Source organism: Chiloscyllium plagiosum, unplaced genomic scaffold (genome assembly GCF_037043375.1).
Source record: "Chiloscyllium plagiosum isolate Xiang-an unplaced genomic scaffold, Cpla_swu_hap1 HiC_scaffold_13, whole genome shotgun sequence".
In the NCBI taxonomy this organism is placed as follows: domain Eukaryota; kingdom Metazoa; phylum Chordata; class Chondrichthyes; order Orectolobiformes; family Hemiscylliidae; genus Chiloscyllium; species Chiloscyllium plagiosum.
The window spans coordinates 31,881,400-31,898,353 of NW_028270151.1; the positions used below are offsets into that span (position 1 = coordinate 31,881,400).

A 16,954-nucleotide genomic window follows, 5' to 3' on the forward strand; every position below is an offset into this window, starting at 1 on the left:
GGGGGTTACATGTGGTGGAGCTGAGTAAGATTCACTGACTTGTGTTTATTTACATGAGGGAGATGCAGTACCAATCAAATCAATTAGACCAAGATTATTACTTCAACGGCAGAGCTTCCTGATGGCCTACCTTTTCAAACTAGGCCTTCATTGTGATCTCATGAGACCTGTGATGTTCTTAGATTATTGTCTATTTGTTACAACATCTGCAGAGTTTGGAAAGAAAAAATCCAAATTGTTTGTGTAGCATTTCTAATCCATTCCCATATTATTTATTTTGCTATATATACATTTTCTATGCAGTAATAACATTGTTTTCCTTTGGGAACCTGAGCAACCTGAGTTGGTTTTTGAAAGTTAATTCAGTTCTATAACACTCCTAAAAATAATACTATAACTTCTAAACAAAAATTTAATAGTAAAAAGCTATTTAAAACCCAGTATAAATTGCCATACTGCAGCATACACATCCTCTTAGCCCTCTTCAGTTTCATATTCAATGACCCATGTGAGAAAATTATGCCCAGTTCAGTGTGTTTTCATTTTTGCTTAGTCTTCTGTAAGGGATCTTATCAAGTTCCTCTGTAGATCTACATTGTCAATATTCCTAGACCCTCCTGAACCATTATATTAATGACCTTCTTTAAAAAGTTTACTTAATGAAACAGATTGTATCCTTTATGAATCAATATTGTCTCTTTTTGGTTGAATCATGCTTGTCCAAGTGTTCAGTTACTCTTTTCCCAGGGATAGATTCAAAGGACTTCGCCACCTTGATATCAAGCTTATAGATCTGTAGTTACTTGATTCCAAATTCCCTCCCTTCTGCAGGAATGGATTAATATGTCAAATTTTCTAATCCAAATGTGTAATTATTGAATCTGCTGAGCTCTCGAAAATCTGGCCAACACATCTGCAATTTCCTTTCTTTTTAATATACTGAAGTTGAAAACTGGAGACATATGTGCCCTATATCTCATTAATTTCTGCATTCTTCAGTTTTAATTTTGTGTTGAATCCACCAAATTTTTTTGTTTATATTTTTCTAGGATCCTTGTAGTTCTAGTGCTTTGTCGGTCATCCTAAATTGTAAAAACCGATGCAAAGTATTAATTTTAACATGACAGCCATTTCTTTAGATACACAAGCTCAATTATGAACAAAGATAATTAGAGGATTACTAATGCCTTTGGAAATAATATCTGCATATGAGATGCCACTTTAAGGATAGAGAAATGTTACCACACTGGACTTTTGAAAAGCTCTTCTTTTCAGTAATTATACCAAATAATGCAATTGATGATCCTTTAAAATCCAGGGTTTTAGAGCTCAGACTTAACAACTAATTGCAGTGTACATAACTTTATATAATCTCCATTCTATTCAAACCAGAAAAGAAAAAAACATGTTAATCCCGAATCCCTTCGATGACAATATATATTATTTAAAAGGCACGTAAGGTTTATGAACCAGGCAACATACTGATGTACTAAGTTTGTTTTTGTGACAAATATATGGATCTTGCATCCATTGCTTAGAATAGTAGACTTTATTCTGCCACTTTTGCCTGTCATTTGAATTCTGATAATAAGGGTTAAAACACTTCTTGCCAAGGAATGCATAAAGAAAACTGGAAGAAAGTGGAGTAATTAATGGGGAACCATTACATAACCAAAGATACCCTAAACCTGTATCTCTTCAAAATAGCAATTTGTACTCTTCTGCAGTTTAGTTCATAACAGCATCCAATTTCATGTCTTTAGCATGTATGTTCCAATTACTATTGTGCTTTCTTTGACATTGCAACACTGCAAGAATAATGATTTTAAACAAAGTAATGCTTGCTTAAAAGGAACATTTAGTAACTTAGTGGAGAAGTTCTAATGATGTTCAAAGATCCACGATTCTGATGTTTGTGAGTTGTGATGTTCTTTTATTTCTGTGATTGGAAATGGTAGTTAATTATACCAGGAGTGCTGTCAGAAACTACCATGGCAGTCGGCGCCATTTGAAAAATGCTTGATAAAAATGTGTGGTTTTTAATTGTCATGTAAAACTGTTGAGCATTTTTCTTTATAAAGGTTATTGTTTTTAATTACTTGTTTAAAAAATCTATTACAGGTGTGTTTATCATTTAATCCCCAAAGTACTCTAGTAGCAACAGGCAGTATGGATACGACAGCAAAGCTCTGGAACATCCAATCTGGAGAAGAGTCTGTTACACTAACAGTATGTATGATGAAAAATGCTACAAATGCTTTTTCGTTTCTTTCAATTGTGCACAGAATGTAAGTATCACTGGTTTGTGAAGTGGTGGGGGAATGTGGTGGTGGGTAGGTGAATTCACAGTACTGTGCAACATTGCTGTTTCCAGTGCCTTGGTTGATACTGGGAGACCTGTCTAGTAGTGTGCTAGACTATTTCAGAGTGTACTCAGGAGTCAGTGAATCTGGGGTCATATGTAGGCCAGACCAGGTGATCTAACGGCGGATTTTCTTTCCTTAAAGGACATTAGTGAACCAAATTTTTTAGGCCAATCAATTCTGTTTTTAGATTAGCTTGTAATTCAAATATCACCATCTGCCATGCTGTGACTCGAGCCCTTGACACCAGAGCGTTAGTCCGGGTATTCAGTGACAATACCACTCCACTTCTACCTCCTCGTTTAAACATATAGTGGTCATTTTGATTTGAGACAAACAGTGGTTCACATTTTGATTTGTCTCTTTTGCCCATACAAGTCATTCTCTATGGAGCATCTGACTTGCTAATATTAATTTGCCAAATTGTCATCTGCCATGTCATTAGTTATTGTAAATCAAGGCTTCAGCAATCTGTTCAACAAGACTCCACATGGTAGCAAGATTCGATCGCATGGAATCCAGGGAGGACTAGTCATTTAGATACAAAATTAGCGTAAAGGTAGGCAACAGAAGGTGGTGGTGGAGAGTTTTTCAGAATGGAGGGCTGTGACCAGCGGTGTGTCACAAGGATTGGTGCTAGGTCCGCTGCTTTTTGTCATTTATATGAATAATTTGAATGTGAATATAGAAGGAATGGTTAATAAGTTTGTAGATGACACCAAAATTGGTAGTGTAGTGGACAGGAAAGAAGGTTATCTGAGAGTACAATGGGACTTTGATTAGGTGGGCTGATGGGTGTGGTGCTAGAAAAACACAGCAGGCCAGGCAGCATCCGAGGAGCAAGAGAATCGACATTTCGGGCATAAGCCCTTCTTCAGGAATCTGTAGAGGGAGGAGAGCTTCTTCAAGGTAGGCATCCTTGCAAAAGGATTCGCAGTAGGTTAAGATCAACTAGGAGAAAGTCAGGACTGCAGATGCTGGAGACCAGAGTTGAAAAGTGTGGTGCTGGAAAAACACAGCAGGCCAGGCAGCATCCGAAGAACAGGAGAATCGATGTTTCGGGTTATGCCCAGCACCACACTTTTCAACTCTGGTCTCCAGCATCTGCAGTCCTCACTTTCTCCTAGATGGGCTGATGAGCTCAGGATTGGCAGATGGAGTTTAATTTAGATAAGTGTTAGGTGCTGCATTTTGTAAGGCAAATCTGGGCAGGACTTATACACTTAAAGGTAGAGCCCTGAGGAGTGTTACTGAGCAAAGAGACCTTTGGGTGCAGGTTCACAGTTCCTTGAATGTGGAGTTGCAGGTTGACAGGGTAGTGAAGACGGTTGCTGCATTTTGGGAAAGCAAATCTTAGCAGGACTTATACACTTAATGGGAAGGTCCTAGGGGGTGTTGCTGAACAAAGAGACCTTGGAGTGCAGGTTCATAGCTCATTGAAAGTGGAGTCGCAGATAGATAGGATAGTGAAAAAGGCATTTGGTATGCTTTCTTTTATTGGTCAGAATGTTGAGTACAGGAGTTGGGAGGTCATGTTGTGACTGTACAGGACATTAGTTAGGCCACTGTTAGAATATTGCATGCAATTCTGGTCTCCTTCCTATCGGAAAGATGTTGTGAAACTTGAAAGGGTTCAGAAAAGATTTACAAGGATGTTGCCAAGGTTGGAGGATTTGAGCTATAGGGTGAGGCTGAACAGGCTGGGGCTGTTTTCCCTGAAGCGTTGGAGGCTGAGGGGTGACCTTATAGAGGTTTACAAAATTATGAGGGGCATGGATAGGCTAAGTAGGCAAAGTCTTTTCCCTGGGGTCGGGGAGTCCAGAACTAGAGGGCATAGGTTGAGGGTGAGAGGGGAAAGATATAAAAGAGACCTAAGGGGCAACATTTTCACACAGAGGGTGGTACAGGTATGGAATAAGCTGCCAGAGGATGTGGTGGAGGCTGGCACAATTGTAACATTTAAGAGGCATTTAGATGGGTATATAAATAGGAAGGGTTTGGAGGGATATGGGCTGGATGTTGGCAAGTGGGACTAGATTGGGTTGGGATATTTGGTCGGCATGGACAGGTTGGACCGAAGGGTCTATTTCCATGCTGTCCATGTCTATGACTCTATGTCTTGCTTTTATTGGTTAGTGCATTGACTATAGGGGTTGGGGTGTCATGTTGCGGCTGTACAGGACTTGGCTGAGTGATAGACAGGATGTTGCTGGGAGTAGTGGGTTTGAGTTTTAAGGAGCATAGGACAGTGACCTTATAAAGGTCTTTAAAATCGTGAGGGTATAGATAAGGTGAGTATCCGGTGTCTTTTCCCTAGGCTGAGGGGGCAAGTTTTTAAGGTGAAAAGAGAAAGATTTTAAAAAGACATGGGGGGAAATTTTTGCACAGAAAGTGAATTGTGTGTGGAATGAATGTCCAGAGGAAGTGATTTTGGAATTTAAAAGACATTTAGATAATTACGTGAATAAGAAATGTTTGGAGGGATATGGACCAAACACAAGTAGCTGAGACTTGTTTAGTTTGGGATTATGGTCAGCATGGACTAGTTGGACTGAAGGGACTGTTTCTGTGCTGTCTGGCTCTATGCCTCTCTGACATTAGGCCATTTTTGGAATACTGCATTCTGTTCTGGTTGTCCTTCTATAGGAAGAATGTTGTTAAACTTGAAAGGGCACAGAAACTATTTACAAGGATGTTGCCAGGATTGGAGAGTTTGAGCTATAGGGACAGGCTGAATGAGATGGGACTGTTTTCCATGGACCATCGGTGACTAAACGGTGACCTTATGGAGGTTTATAAAATCTTGAAGGGCATGGATAGAATGATGTGGAGGAGCTGGTGTTGGACTAAGGTGGACAAAGTTAAAAATCACACAACACCAGGTTATAATCCAACAGGTTTATTTGGAAGCACTAGCTTTCAGAGTGCTGCTTCTTCATCAAGTGGTTGTATAGAGTCAATAGCCAAGGTCTTTTTTCACTGGGTAAGAGAATCCAAAACTACACGGCATAGGTTTAAGGTGAGAGGGAAAAGATTTAAAAGGGATCTAAGGGGCAACCTTTTCACACAGAGGGTGGTGCATGTATGGAATAAGCTGCCAGAGGAAATGGTGGAGGCTGGTTCAACAACAACATATATAAGACATTTGGATGGGTACATGAATAGGAAGGGTTTAGAGGGTTTATGGACCAAACGCTTGCAAATGGGACTGGGTTAGATTGGGATGTCAGGTTGGTATGGGTGTGTTGGATTGAAGGGCCAAAACAGCCCCTGGATCTGTGCTGTACAACTCTATGGTTCTAAGATCTTTCCATGGATTGCCAACTTGCTATGGTGGAGAGGCTTGAGTGTTCCGTTGAATACTAGCTACCTGATGAAGGAGCAGCACACTGAAAGCTAGTGCTTCCAAATAAACCTGTTGGACTACAACCTGGTGTTGTGTGATTTTTAACTTTAAACAAATTTAAGGCCTTTATACTTTTTGGGAGCAATGATTGTTTTTATCAACTTCAGTATTTTGCTGGATATTGGCCAAATTTAAATTAGTCTGATCTGTCTGGCTAAGTTTATTTTCAATGATGTCCAATATTGTGGTTCCCACTGGTTCACAATAATTATACTCCAGTCTTTTTTCTCTTTGATTATAAATTCTCACCAAGTAAGAATCTTCCTGTTTGATGGCAATAATTGTCCTGAATTACTACAAGCTCGATAGAAGTGATGGAAAATCAAAACATTAAGTGTGGGTTACTTCAACTTTCCCTTACTGATGTCTTGATTTATATATGCAAAAGAGTCATAATCCAAATTAAAATTTATGGATAATTTTGGCACTTCTTCTCAATTAACTAGATCCAACCTTTGGCTTATTGGTAGCTGTGTCACCACTGAGTGAAAATATTGATATTTCAAGCCCCATTCTAATTATTTAACAAATAGTCTACATTGGCACTCACTCCGGAGAAACTGCTGCACTGTTGTGTAGAGTTCTGGTTATCAATCAGTTGTTTCATGATTTTTAAGTGGTTTAAATCACCTCCAGATACCTGGTTCTGGACACTGGACTTATTTAGGGAATGTGAAATGAAGAGGCAGTAGACAGATGTTTCAGGGCAAAAGAATCTCTGCGTTTACTTAAAATAGAAAAGATAATTTTAATACAAGCAAATAGGTAATGTAATAAAACAAGGAAATTGACACAATCACTGCACAGAACAGTAGAACTCTAAATATACGAGTAACTAGATAACCGCTCTCAGAACACTATTCTACTGACACACAGGAAACAACAGGAGTTAATTTTAGAAACAAAAACAGACATTGCTGGAAAAGCTCAGCAGGGCCGGCAGCATCTATGAAGAGAACTCAAATTAATGTTTCGGGTCTGGTGACCCTTCCTCAGTTTTGTCTTCACAGATGCTGCAAGACGTGCTGAGCTTTTCCAGCAATTTTTGTTTTTGGTTCTGATTTATACAGCACCCATAGTTCTTTCAGTTTTTATTCATCGTTTAATTTCAGATTCTTTAATCAGAATTCCTACACTTGGGTCCCAATGCACTGTGTTCCCCTCCCTGCTAACTAGGTCGGAAGTTTGGGGTCTCAGGAATTTATATTTACCACTCAAAACTTGGTTTTGAAGTGTGCCCAGTTGCTGAGGTTCTTGCTGTCAGCTCCCTTGGTTTGGAACCAGCCTGTGTCTGGAAGATCTTGTTCAGATAGCACTAGTTGGCATCTCCCTTCCAGGGTGTCCTTTGTTTTGATGATACTCTTGGTTCAGCTTCCCAATTAAGTTTCTTTGTTTGGCCTCTATATTCAGCTTCTCTTGGTCTTGCTTTAGAAACTGTTTGTTGGTGGTGAAAGCCTGTTGGGAAGCTGTTTGTGTGGATGCTTGATGTTGAAAAAGACTCTCCTCCTCAGGTAAGATTGGGGATAGCAGTTATATTGGCTGTGTGCCCCCTTACCTTTCTTCATATTTGTAGTCATAATTTGGAGATGCCGGTGTTGGAATGGGGTGTACAAAGTTAAAAATCACACAACACCAGGTTATAGTCCAACAGGTTTAATTGGAAGCACACTAGCTTTCGGAGCGACGCCTCTTCATCAGGTGATAGTGGAGGGCTCGATCATAACACAGAATTTATAGCAAAAATTTGCAATGTGATGTAACTGAAATTATACATTGAAAAATTGATTGTCTGTTAAGCCTTTCATCTGTTAGAAAATAGTGGTAGTTTCACTTCTTTCATGTGTAAATCACAAAACCTTTTTTTTAAAAGTTGCATTCTCAGGTTAACTGTTAACAATGGTGATAGCTAGACAATATGTTGAAGGTGTTGGCCCCCTGTGTTTTCTGTCTATGACCTGATGTTTAGATTGATTGAGATAACAGAGCATCACACGTGACATCACTTCCGCCCCTCACATCATCACTGATGCCACATGCTCAGTGACTTCTGCTACCCCTACTGCCGTGGTCACCACCACTTCCGCCCCCACCAGCGCCACTCACCTGCATTCTGCTGACACGCCCCCCACAGACCCCACTGTCACTATCCCCACCCCCCAGAAGCCCGAAGGGAACATTACCCCTGCTCATGACTCCACCCCCATTCCCCCACCATCACACCCACTCCAGTTAAAGGTTCCGCCCCCACTCCCAGCTCTACACCCACACCAGATCCCAGCTCCCAGCCCTGCCGAGTTTTCACTATCCCCCCAGACCTCATCCTCACTGAGGACGAACGATCAGTCCTCAACAAAGGACTCACCTTCATCCCCCTCCGTCCATGCATCAATGAATTTAATACACGCCGTGACATCGAACACTTCTTCCGCCGCCTCTGCCTCCGAGCTTACTTTCACAATCAGGATTCCCGCCCACCTTCCGAGGACCCCTTCGGCCACCTCCAACACACTGCATCCACCTGGAAACCCCGCGCTGGCCTATTATCTGCCCTCGACCTCTTCAGTTCCAACTGCTGCCGGGACATTAACCGCCTCAACCTGTCTACCCCCCTCCCCTACTCTGACCTCTCACCCTCACAATGCCCAGCCCTCTGCTCCGATCCCAACCTCACCATCAAGCCAGCGGATAAAGGGGGCGCAGTGGTAGTCTGGCGCACTGACCTCTACACCGCTGAAGCCAAACGCCAACTCGAGGACACCTCTTCCTACTGCCCCCTCGACCATGACCCCACCCCCCCATCACCAAACCATCATCTCCCAGACCATACAGAACCTCATCACCTCAGGAGATCTCCCACCCACAGCTTCCAACCTCATAGCCCGGGAACCCCGCACTGCCCTGTTCTACCTCCTTCCCAAGATCCACAAGCCTGACTACCCTGGCCGACCCATTGTCTCAGCATGCTCCTGCCCCACTGAACTCATCTCTACCTACCTCGACACTGTCCTATCCCCCCTAGTCCAGGAACTCTCCACATATGTTCGTGACACCACCAACGCCCTCCACCTCCTCCAAGACTTCCGTTTCCCCGGCCCCCAACGCCTCATCTTCACCATGGATATCCAATCCCTCTACACCTCCATCTGCCATGACCAGGGCCTCCAAGCCCTCCGTTTTTTCCTCTCCAGACGTTTCCAACAGTACCCTTCCACCGACACTCTAATTCGTTTGGCCGAACTGGTCCTCACCCTTAACAATTTCTCCTTTGAATCCTCCCACTTCCTCCAGACCAAAGGGATAGCCATGGGCACACGTATGGGCCCCATCTATGCCTGTCTCTTTGTTGGCTACATAGAGCAGTTGATCTTCCGTAATTACACCGGCACCAGTCCCCACCTCTTCCTCCGCTACATTGATGACTGCATTGGCGCCACCTCGTGCTCCTGCGAGGAGGTTGAGCAATTCATCAACTTCACCAACACATTCCACCCTGACCTTAAAATTTACCTGGACCATCTCTGACATCTCCCTCCCCTCCATGGACCTCTCCATCTCTATTAATGACGACCAACTTGACACTGACATTTTTTACAAACCCACCGACTCCCACAGCTACCTGGATTACACCTCTTCCCACCCTACCTCTTGCAAAAATACCATCCCGTATTCCCAATTCCTCCGCCTCCGCCGTATCTGCTCCCAGGAGGACCAGTTCCACCACAGAACACACCAGATGGCCTCCTCCTTTAGAGACCGCAATTTCCCTTCCCACGTGGTTAAAGATGCCCCCCAATGCATCTCGTCCACATCCCGCACTTCCGCCTTCAGACCCCACCCCTCCAACCGTAACAAGGACAGAACGCCCCTGGTGCTCACCTTCCACCCTACCAACCTTCGCATAAACCAAATCAACTGCCGACATTTCCGCCATCTCCAAAAAGACCCCACCACCAGGGATATATTTCCCTCCCCACCCCTTTCCGCCTTCCGCAAAGACCCCCCCGTTTCCTCCGTGACTACCTGGTCAGGTCCACGCCCCCCTACAACCCACCCTCCCATCCTGGCACTTTCCCCTGCCACCGCAGGAACTGTAAAACCTGCGCCCACACCTCCTCCCTCACCTCTATCCAAGGCCCTAAAGGAGCCTTCCACATCCATCAAAGTTTTACCTGCACATCCACTAATATCATTTATTGTATCCGTTGCTCCCAAATGTGGTCTCCTCTACCTTGGGGAGACTGGACGTCTCCTAGCAGAGTGCTTTAGGGAAAATCTGCAGGATACCGGCACCAATCAACCACACCACCCCGTGGCCCAACATTTCAACTCCCCCCCCCACTCTGCCGAGGACATGGAGGTCCTGCGCCTCCTTCACCACCGCTCCCTCACCACCAGACACCTGGAGGAAGAATGCCTCATCTTCCGCCTCGGAACACTTCAACCCCAGGGCATCAATGTGGACTTCAACAGTTTCCTCATTTCCCCTTCCCCCACCTCACCCTAGTTCCAAACTTCCAGGTCAGCACTGTCCCCATGACTTGTCCGGACTTGTCCTACCTGCCTATCTCCTTTTCCACCTATCCACTCCACCCTCTCTTCCCTGACCTATCACCTTCATCCCCTCCCCCACTCACCCATTGTACTCTATGCTACTTTCTTCCCACCCCCACCCTCCTCTACCTTACCTCTCCACGCTTCAGGATCTCTGCCTTTATTCCTGATGAAGGGCTTTTGCTCAAAACGTCGATTTCGCTGCTCCTTGGATGCTGCCTGAACTGCTGTGCTCTTCCAGCACCACTGATCCAGAATCTGGTTTCCAGCATCTGCAGTCATTTGTTTTTACCTTCAACATATTGTCCAGCTATCACCATTGTTAACAGCTAACCCGAGAATGCAACTTTTAAAAAAAAGGTTTTGTGATTTACACATGAAAGAAGTGAAACTACCACTGTATTCTAACAGATGAAAGGCTTAACAGACAATCAATTTTTCGATGTATAATTTCAGTTACATCACACTGCAAATTTTTGCTATAAATTCTGTGTTACGATCGAGCCCTCCACTATCACTAATTAGAGTATTATCGCACAGAAGGCAGCCATTTTGGCGCATCATGCCTACACTATCAACTGATGAAGGAGTGTCGCTCTGAAAGCTAGTGTGCTTCCAATTAAACCTGTTGGACTATAACCTGGTGTTGTGTGATTTTTAACTTCATGTTTGTCGCTTTCTTTTAGCTCTTGATTTTCTATCCTGAGGTTAATTGGCTTTCCGATGGTTAGAGTATGTGTCAATGGGTTTTGATCTAGGTTGAATGTCCAGTATCTCTGTACATCCCATTTTGTCTGCACTGAGTAGCCCGAGGTGTAAAAGCTGTCTCACTCTTGCATCTGTTGGTTTTGGTCGATTGTTCTTTTGGAGAGGAGGTATAAATTGGGATTCCAGGCTGAACAATAGTCTCAGAAAGCAATCTCCATTTCCAGGGTTATTGGTTGTGCATTTTCAAAATAGACAGGCAGGAGGCTGGAAGAACACAGTAAGCCAGGCAGCATCAGGAGGTGGAGAAGTCAACATTTCAGGTGTAACCCTTCTTCAGTCCCCGAAACATCGACTTCTCCACCTCCTGATGCTGCCTGGCTTGCTGTGTTCTTCCAACCTTCTGCCTGTCTACTTTGGATTCCAGCATCTGCAGTTTTTTTTGTCTCTAGCCAAGGTTATGTATTTCCTGCCGACTCATTCTAGCTCTCATTTACCTTTTAAAAGTTTTGAAAAGTCCAGGGTTTTGTCCAGAATTTTAGATATTGGGATTTTTGATTGATCCAAAAAATTGGTGCCATCATTTAAACCATGATGCTGTCTATCCTCAGATGGTGTTAATAGGTCCCTTTTTGTGTCATGGCTGATTATAGCTTTCAGTTAGAGATAAAATAAAACTGCAGATGCTGGAATCCAAAGAGTCAAACAGGAGGTTGGAAGACAGCAATTCAGGCAGCATCAGGAGATGGAGAAGTCAACATTTTGGGTGTAACTCTTCTTCAGGAATGGAGGTAGGGTTAAGGGGAGCTGCAGATAAAGAGGGTTTGGGGGATAGTTTTGGATGGAGTGATGAGGTAGTGATAGCTGAACATAGAAAGTGGGTACAACCCAGGTCTGTTTCACCTGCCTCACCTCCAACCTACTTTACTGCTTCTAGTGTTCCCGATGTGGTCTTCTCTACATCGGTGAGACCAAACGGAAACTCAGGGCATGTTTTGCTGAGCGTCTCAGCTGGGCCCACAAGGGCCAGCCTGACCTCCCAGTCACTGCCCATTTTAATTCTCTTTCCCATTACCTCTTCGACATGTCTATCCTCAGTCTCCTCCATTGCCACAGTGAATCAGCAAATTGGTGAAATAACACCTTATCTTTGGCCTGGGCAGCCTACAGCCCAAACGAGTTCTCCAATTTCAAATAACCTCCCCTTCCACCCCCTGACTCCCTTTTCAGCCCCTCCTCCTCCCTTCCAGTCCTCTGACCGACCCTTCCTTCCGGCTACGAACCGGATTCATTCCTCTCATCAACCAAACTGGTCATATCCACTGCCTGTGTTCACGTATCACTACCTCACCACACCCAAAACTCTCCAATACCCGTCTTTATCTGCAGCTCCTCCACCCCCACTCCAGTCCTGAAGAAGGGTTATACCCGAAACATTGACTTCTCCACTTCCTAATGCTGCCTGGATTGCTGTGTTCTTCCAGCTTCCTGCTTGTCTATTAATTATTGATGTCAACTAAGAATACTTTAAAAATTATCTGATCATTTATCACATTACTGTTTGTTGGAACAAAAACAGAAGTTACTGGAAAAGCTCAGCAGATAGAGTCATAGAGTCATAGAGATGTACTCTCTAATTCTGGACTCCCCCACCCCAGGGAAAATACTTTGTCTATTTATCCTATCCATGCCCCTCATAATTTGTAAACCTCCATAAGGTCACCCCTCAGCTTCCGCCATTCCAGGGAAAACAGCCCTAGCCTATTCAGCCTCTCCCTATAGCTCAAATCCTCCAACCCTGGCAACATCCTTGTAAATCTTTTCTGAACCCTTTCAAATTTCACAGCATCCTTCCGATAGGAAAGAGACCAGAATTGCATGCAATATTCCAACCGTGGCCTAACCAATGTCCTGTACAGCCGCAACATGACCTTCCAACTCCTGTACTCAATACTCTGACCAATAAAGGATAGAATGCCAAACGCCTTCTTCACTATCCTATCTACCTGCGACTCCACTTTCAAGGAGCTATGAACCTGCACTCCAGGGGCTCTTTGTTTAGCAACACTCCCTAGGACCTTACCATTAAGTGTATAAGTCCTGCTAAGATTTGCTTTCCCAAAATGCAGCACCTCGCATTTATCTGAATTAAACTCCATCAGCTACTTCTCCATTGGCCCATTTGATCAAGATCCTGTTGTAATCTGAGGTAACCTTCTTCGCTGTCCACTACACCTCCAATTTTGGTGTCATCTGCAAACTTACTAACTGAACCTCTTATGCTCACATCCAAATCATTTACATAAATGACAAAAAGTAGTGGACCCTGCACCGATCCTTGTGGCACTCCACTGGTCACAGGCCTCCATCTGGCAGCATTTGTGAAGAGAAATGTTTCAGGTCTGGTGACCTTTCATCAGATCTTGGTTCTCAGGAAGGATCACTGGACCTGAAACATTAACTTTGATTTCTCTTCACAAATGCTGGCAGACCTGCTGAGCTTTTCCAACAATTTCTGTTTTTGTTTCTGATTTACAGCATCTGCAGTTCTTTCGGTCATTACCGTTTGTGGCACTTGCTGTCGTCAGATTAATTGCCATGTTGTCCACATAACAGTGACTTCACTTCAAAAATACAGGTTATTCTTTTCTGATGAACTTTTTTTTCTCTTTCAGGGGCATTCAGCTGAAATCATCTCTTTGTCATTTAATACAACAGGGGATAAGATTATCACAGGTTCCTTTGACCATACTGTTTCTGTGTGGGATGTGGGATCTGGCAGGTGCGTAAACTGCTTAATCAGAAACATCAGTCTGCACTTTTAATATTGTAAGTTTTGAACACCTTTACAGAATTTAAATAAAAATTCTTTATTTCTAATGTAACCTATAGTGTCTTATATTTTTGCACAAATTATGGAAAACATAATTTCAGCATAAGCCCTTAGTTTGTAACAGCACCCACATACCATCAATGCAAAAATAACTATTTATCTCTACTTTTCTCACGTACTGACCTTTCCATCCCCTTGTATTTTGTTTTGTCCCAATATTTCCATTCATTTAATATTGCATATCTTTTATTACATTTCAATCATCTTAGTGGCCTTGTTAGTCAAGGACAGTATAACGGTGGCTGAAAGAACTTTTGACGAGGACTTGTCAACTGAGGTAGTGTGGGCTGAGGTTAAAATCAGGAGAGGAGAGGTCACACTGCTTGGAGTTTTTTTTTAGGCCTCCGCAGAGTTCCAGGGAGGTGGAGGAGAGGATTGGCAAAATTATTCTGGGTAGGAGTGGAAGGAACAGTGTGGTCATTATGGGGTCTTTAACTTCCCCAACATTGACTGGAAATGCTATAACTCTAGTACGTCGGATGGATCAGTTTTTGTCCAACGTCTACAGGAAGGTTTCCTGACACATTATGTCGAAGGGCCAACAAGACGGGAGGCCACACTGGATCTGGTGCTTGGTAATGAATCAGGTCAGGTGTTTGATTTAGTTGTAGGTGAGCACTTTGGAGAGAGTGATTATAATTCAGTTACGTTTAGTTTAGTGATGGAAAGGGATAGGTACATGCCATAGGTCAAGAGTTATCGGTGTGGCAAGGGCAATTATAATGCGATTAGGCAAGAATTAGGATGCATAGAATGGGGGAGAAAAATGCAGGGGATGCAGAAAATGGAAATGTGGAGCTGGTTTAAGGAACAGATATTGCATGTCCTTGATAGGTATGTCCCTGTCAGGCAGGGAGGAAGTAATAAGGTAAGGGAACCGTGGTTTACTACAGAAATTGCACCTTTTGTTAAGCGGAAGAAGGAGGCTTATGTGTTGATGAGACAACATGGTTCAGATGAGGCAATGGCAGTTACAGATCAGCTAGGAAGGATTTAAAGAGAGAGTTAAGAAGAGCAAGGAGGGGACATGAGCAGTCTTTAGCAAATAAAATAAAGGAGAACCCTAAAGCTTTCTATAGGTATGTGAGGAATAAAAGGATGACTCGGGTAGGAATAGGGCCAGTCAAAGACAGAACTGGGAAGTTGAGTGTGGACCCTGTGGAGATTGGAGGGGTGCTAAACGAACATTTCTCATTGGTTTTCACTCAGGAAAAGGAGAATATTGTAGAGGAGAAGAATGAGATACGAGATATTAGACTAGAAAGGATCGAGGTTAGTTACGAAGAGGTGTTATGAATTCTACAAGGAGTGAAAAGTGAGAACAAGTCCTCTGGGCCAGATGGGATTTATCCGCGGATTCTCTAGGAAGCTAGGGAGGAGATAGCAAAGCCTTTGGCTTTGATCTTTGAGTCGTCATTGTCTACAGGTTTAGTACCAGTGGACTGGAGGATTGCAAATGTTGTGCCCTTGTTCAAGAAGGGCATTAGAGATGACCCAGGTAATTATAGACCAGTGAGCCTTACTTCTGTTGTAGGAAAGGTTTGGAAAGGATAATAAGAGATAAGATTTATAATCATCTAGCAAGCAACAATTTGATTTTAGATAGTCAACATGGTTTCATCAAGGGCAGGTTGTGTCTCACAAACCTCATTGAGTTTTTTGAGAAGGTGACGAAGGATGTAGATGAGGGTAGGACTGTTGAGGTGGTATACATGACTTCAATAAAGCCTTTGATAAGGTTCCACATAGTAGGTTGTTGGAGAAAATGCAGAGGCATGGAATTGAGGGTGATTTAGCAGTTTGGATTAGAAATTGGCTTTCTGAAAGAAGGCAACGAGTGGTGGTTGATGGAAAATATTCAGCCTGGAGTCCGGTCACTGGTGGTGTGCCACAACGGTCTGTTCTGGGACCACTGCTGTTTGTCATTTTTATAAATGACTTAGATGCAGGCATAGGTGGATGGATTACTAAATTTGTAGATGACACTAAAGTTGGTGGAGTAGTGGACAGTTTGGAAGAATGTTACAGGTTATAGGGGACTTGGATAAACTGCAGAATTGGGCTGAGAGGTGGCAAATGGAGTTCAATGCAGCTAAATGTGAGGTGATTGACTTTGTGAAGAATAACAGAAAGGCGGAGTACTGGGTCAATGGAAAGATTCTTGGTAGTGTGGATGTCCAGAGTGATCATGGATCCATGTACATAGATCCCTGAAAGTTGCCACCCAGGTTGATAGTGCTGTTAAGAAGGTGTGTTAGGTTTAACTGGTAGAGGGATTGAGTTCCGGAGCTGCAATATCATGCTGCTACAAAACGCTAATGCAGCTGCACTTGGAAAATTGTGTACAGTTCTGGTCGCCATATTTCGGGAAGGATGTGGAAGCAATGGAAAAGGTGCAGAGGAGATTTACCAGGATGTTGCCTGGTCTGGAGGGAAGGTCTTATGAGGAAAGGCTGAGAGACCTGGGTCTGTTCTCATTGGAAAGAAGAAGGCGAAGAGGGGATTTGATAGAGACATAAAAGATGATCAGAGGATTAGATAGGGTAGACAGTGAAAGTCTTTTTCCTAGGATGATGACGTCAGCTTGTACGAGGTGATAGATTTAAGACAGATGTCAGAGGCAGATTCTTTACTCAGAGAGTGGTAAGGGTGTGGAATGCCCTACCTGCCAATGTAGTTAACTCAGCCACATTAGGGAGATTTAAACAATCCTAGGATAAGCACATGGATGATGATGGGATAGTGTAGGGGGACGGACTTAAATTAGTTCACAGGTCGGCGCAACATTGAGGGCCATAGGACCTGTTCTGCACTGTATTGTTCTATGTTCTATGTTCTACGTTTTATCTTCTGAAAAGAAGAGACACAAATATCATTCATTATATTTCCTTGTACATAAAAAAATTAGTTAAGTATAACAAATATTTTAAAAATTAATTCCTTTTAGAAATCCATACTGATTGACCCTGTTTAGCACATGCCTTTCTAAGTGTTCACTAACTGCTTCATGTATTATAGCCCAGAATAATAGTAACT

General features: G+C 43.2%; 1 protein-coding gene across 1 annotated transcript in view; it reads left to right on the forward strand.

Annotated features, from left to right (window-relative positions):
• Positions 1–16,954, forward strand: part of daw1 (dynein assembly factor with WDR repeat domains 1) — a 77,271-nt gene that overhangs the window by 47,014 nt on the left and 13,303 nt on the right. The window contains exons 7-8 of the mRNA XM_043702958.2: positions 2,122–2,229; positions 13,701–13,807. Coding sequence (XP_043558893.1) covers positions 2,122–2,229; positions 13,701–13,807 — 215 coding nt within the window. The remainder of the gene's footprint in view (positions 1–2,121; positions 2,230–13,700; positions 13,808–16,954) is intronic.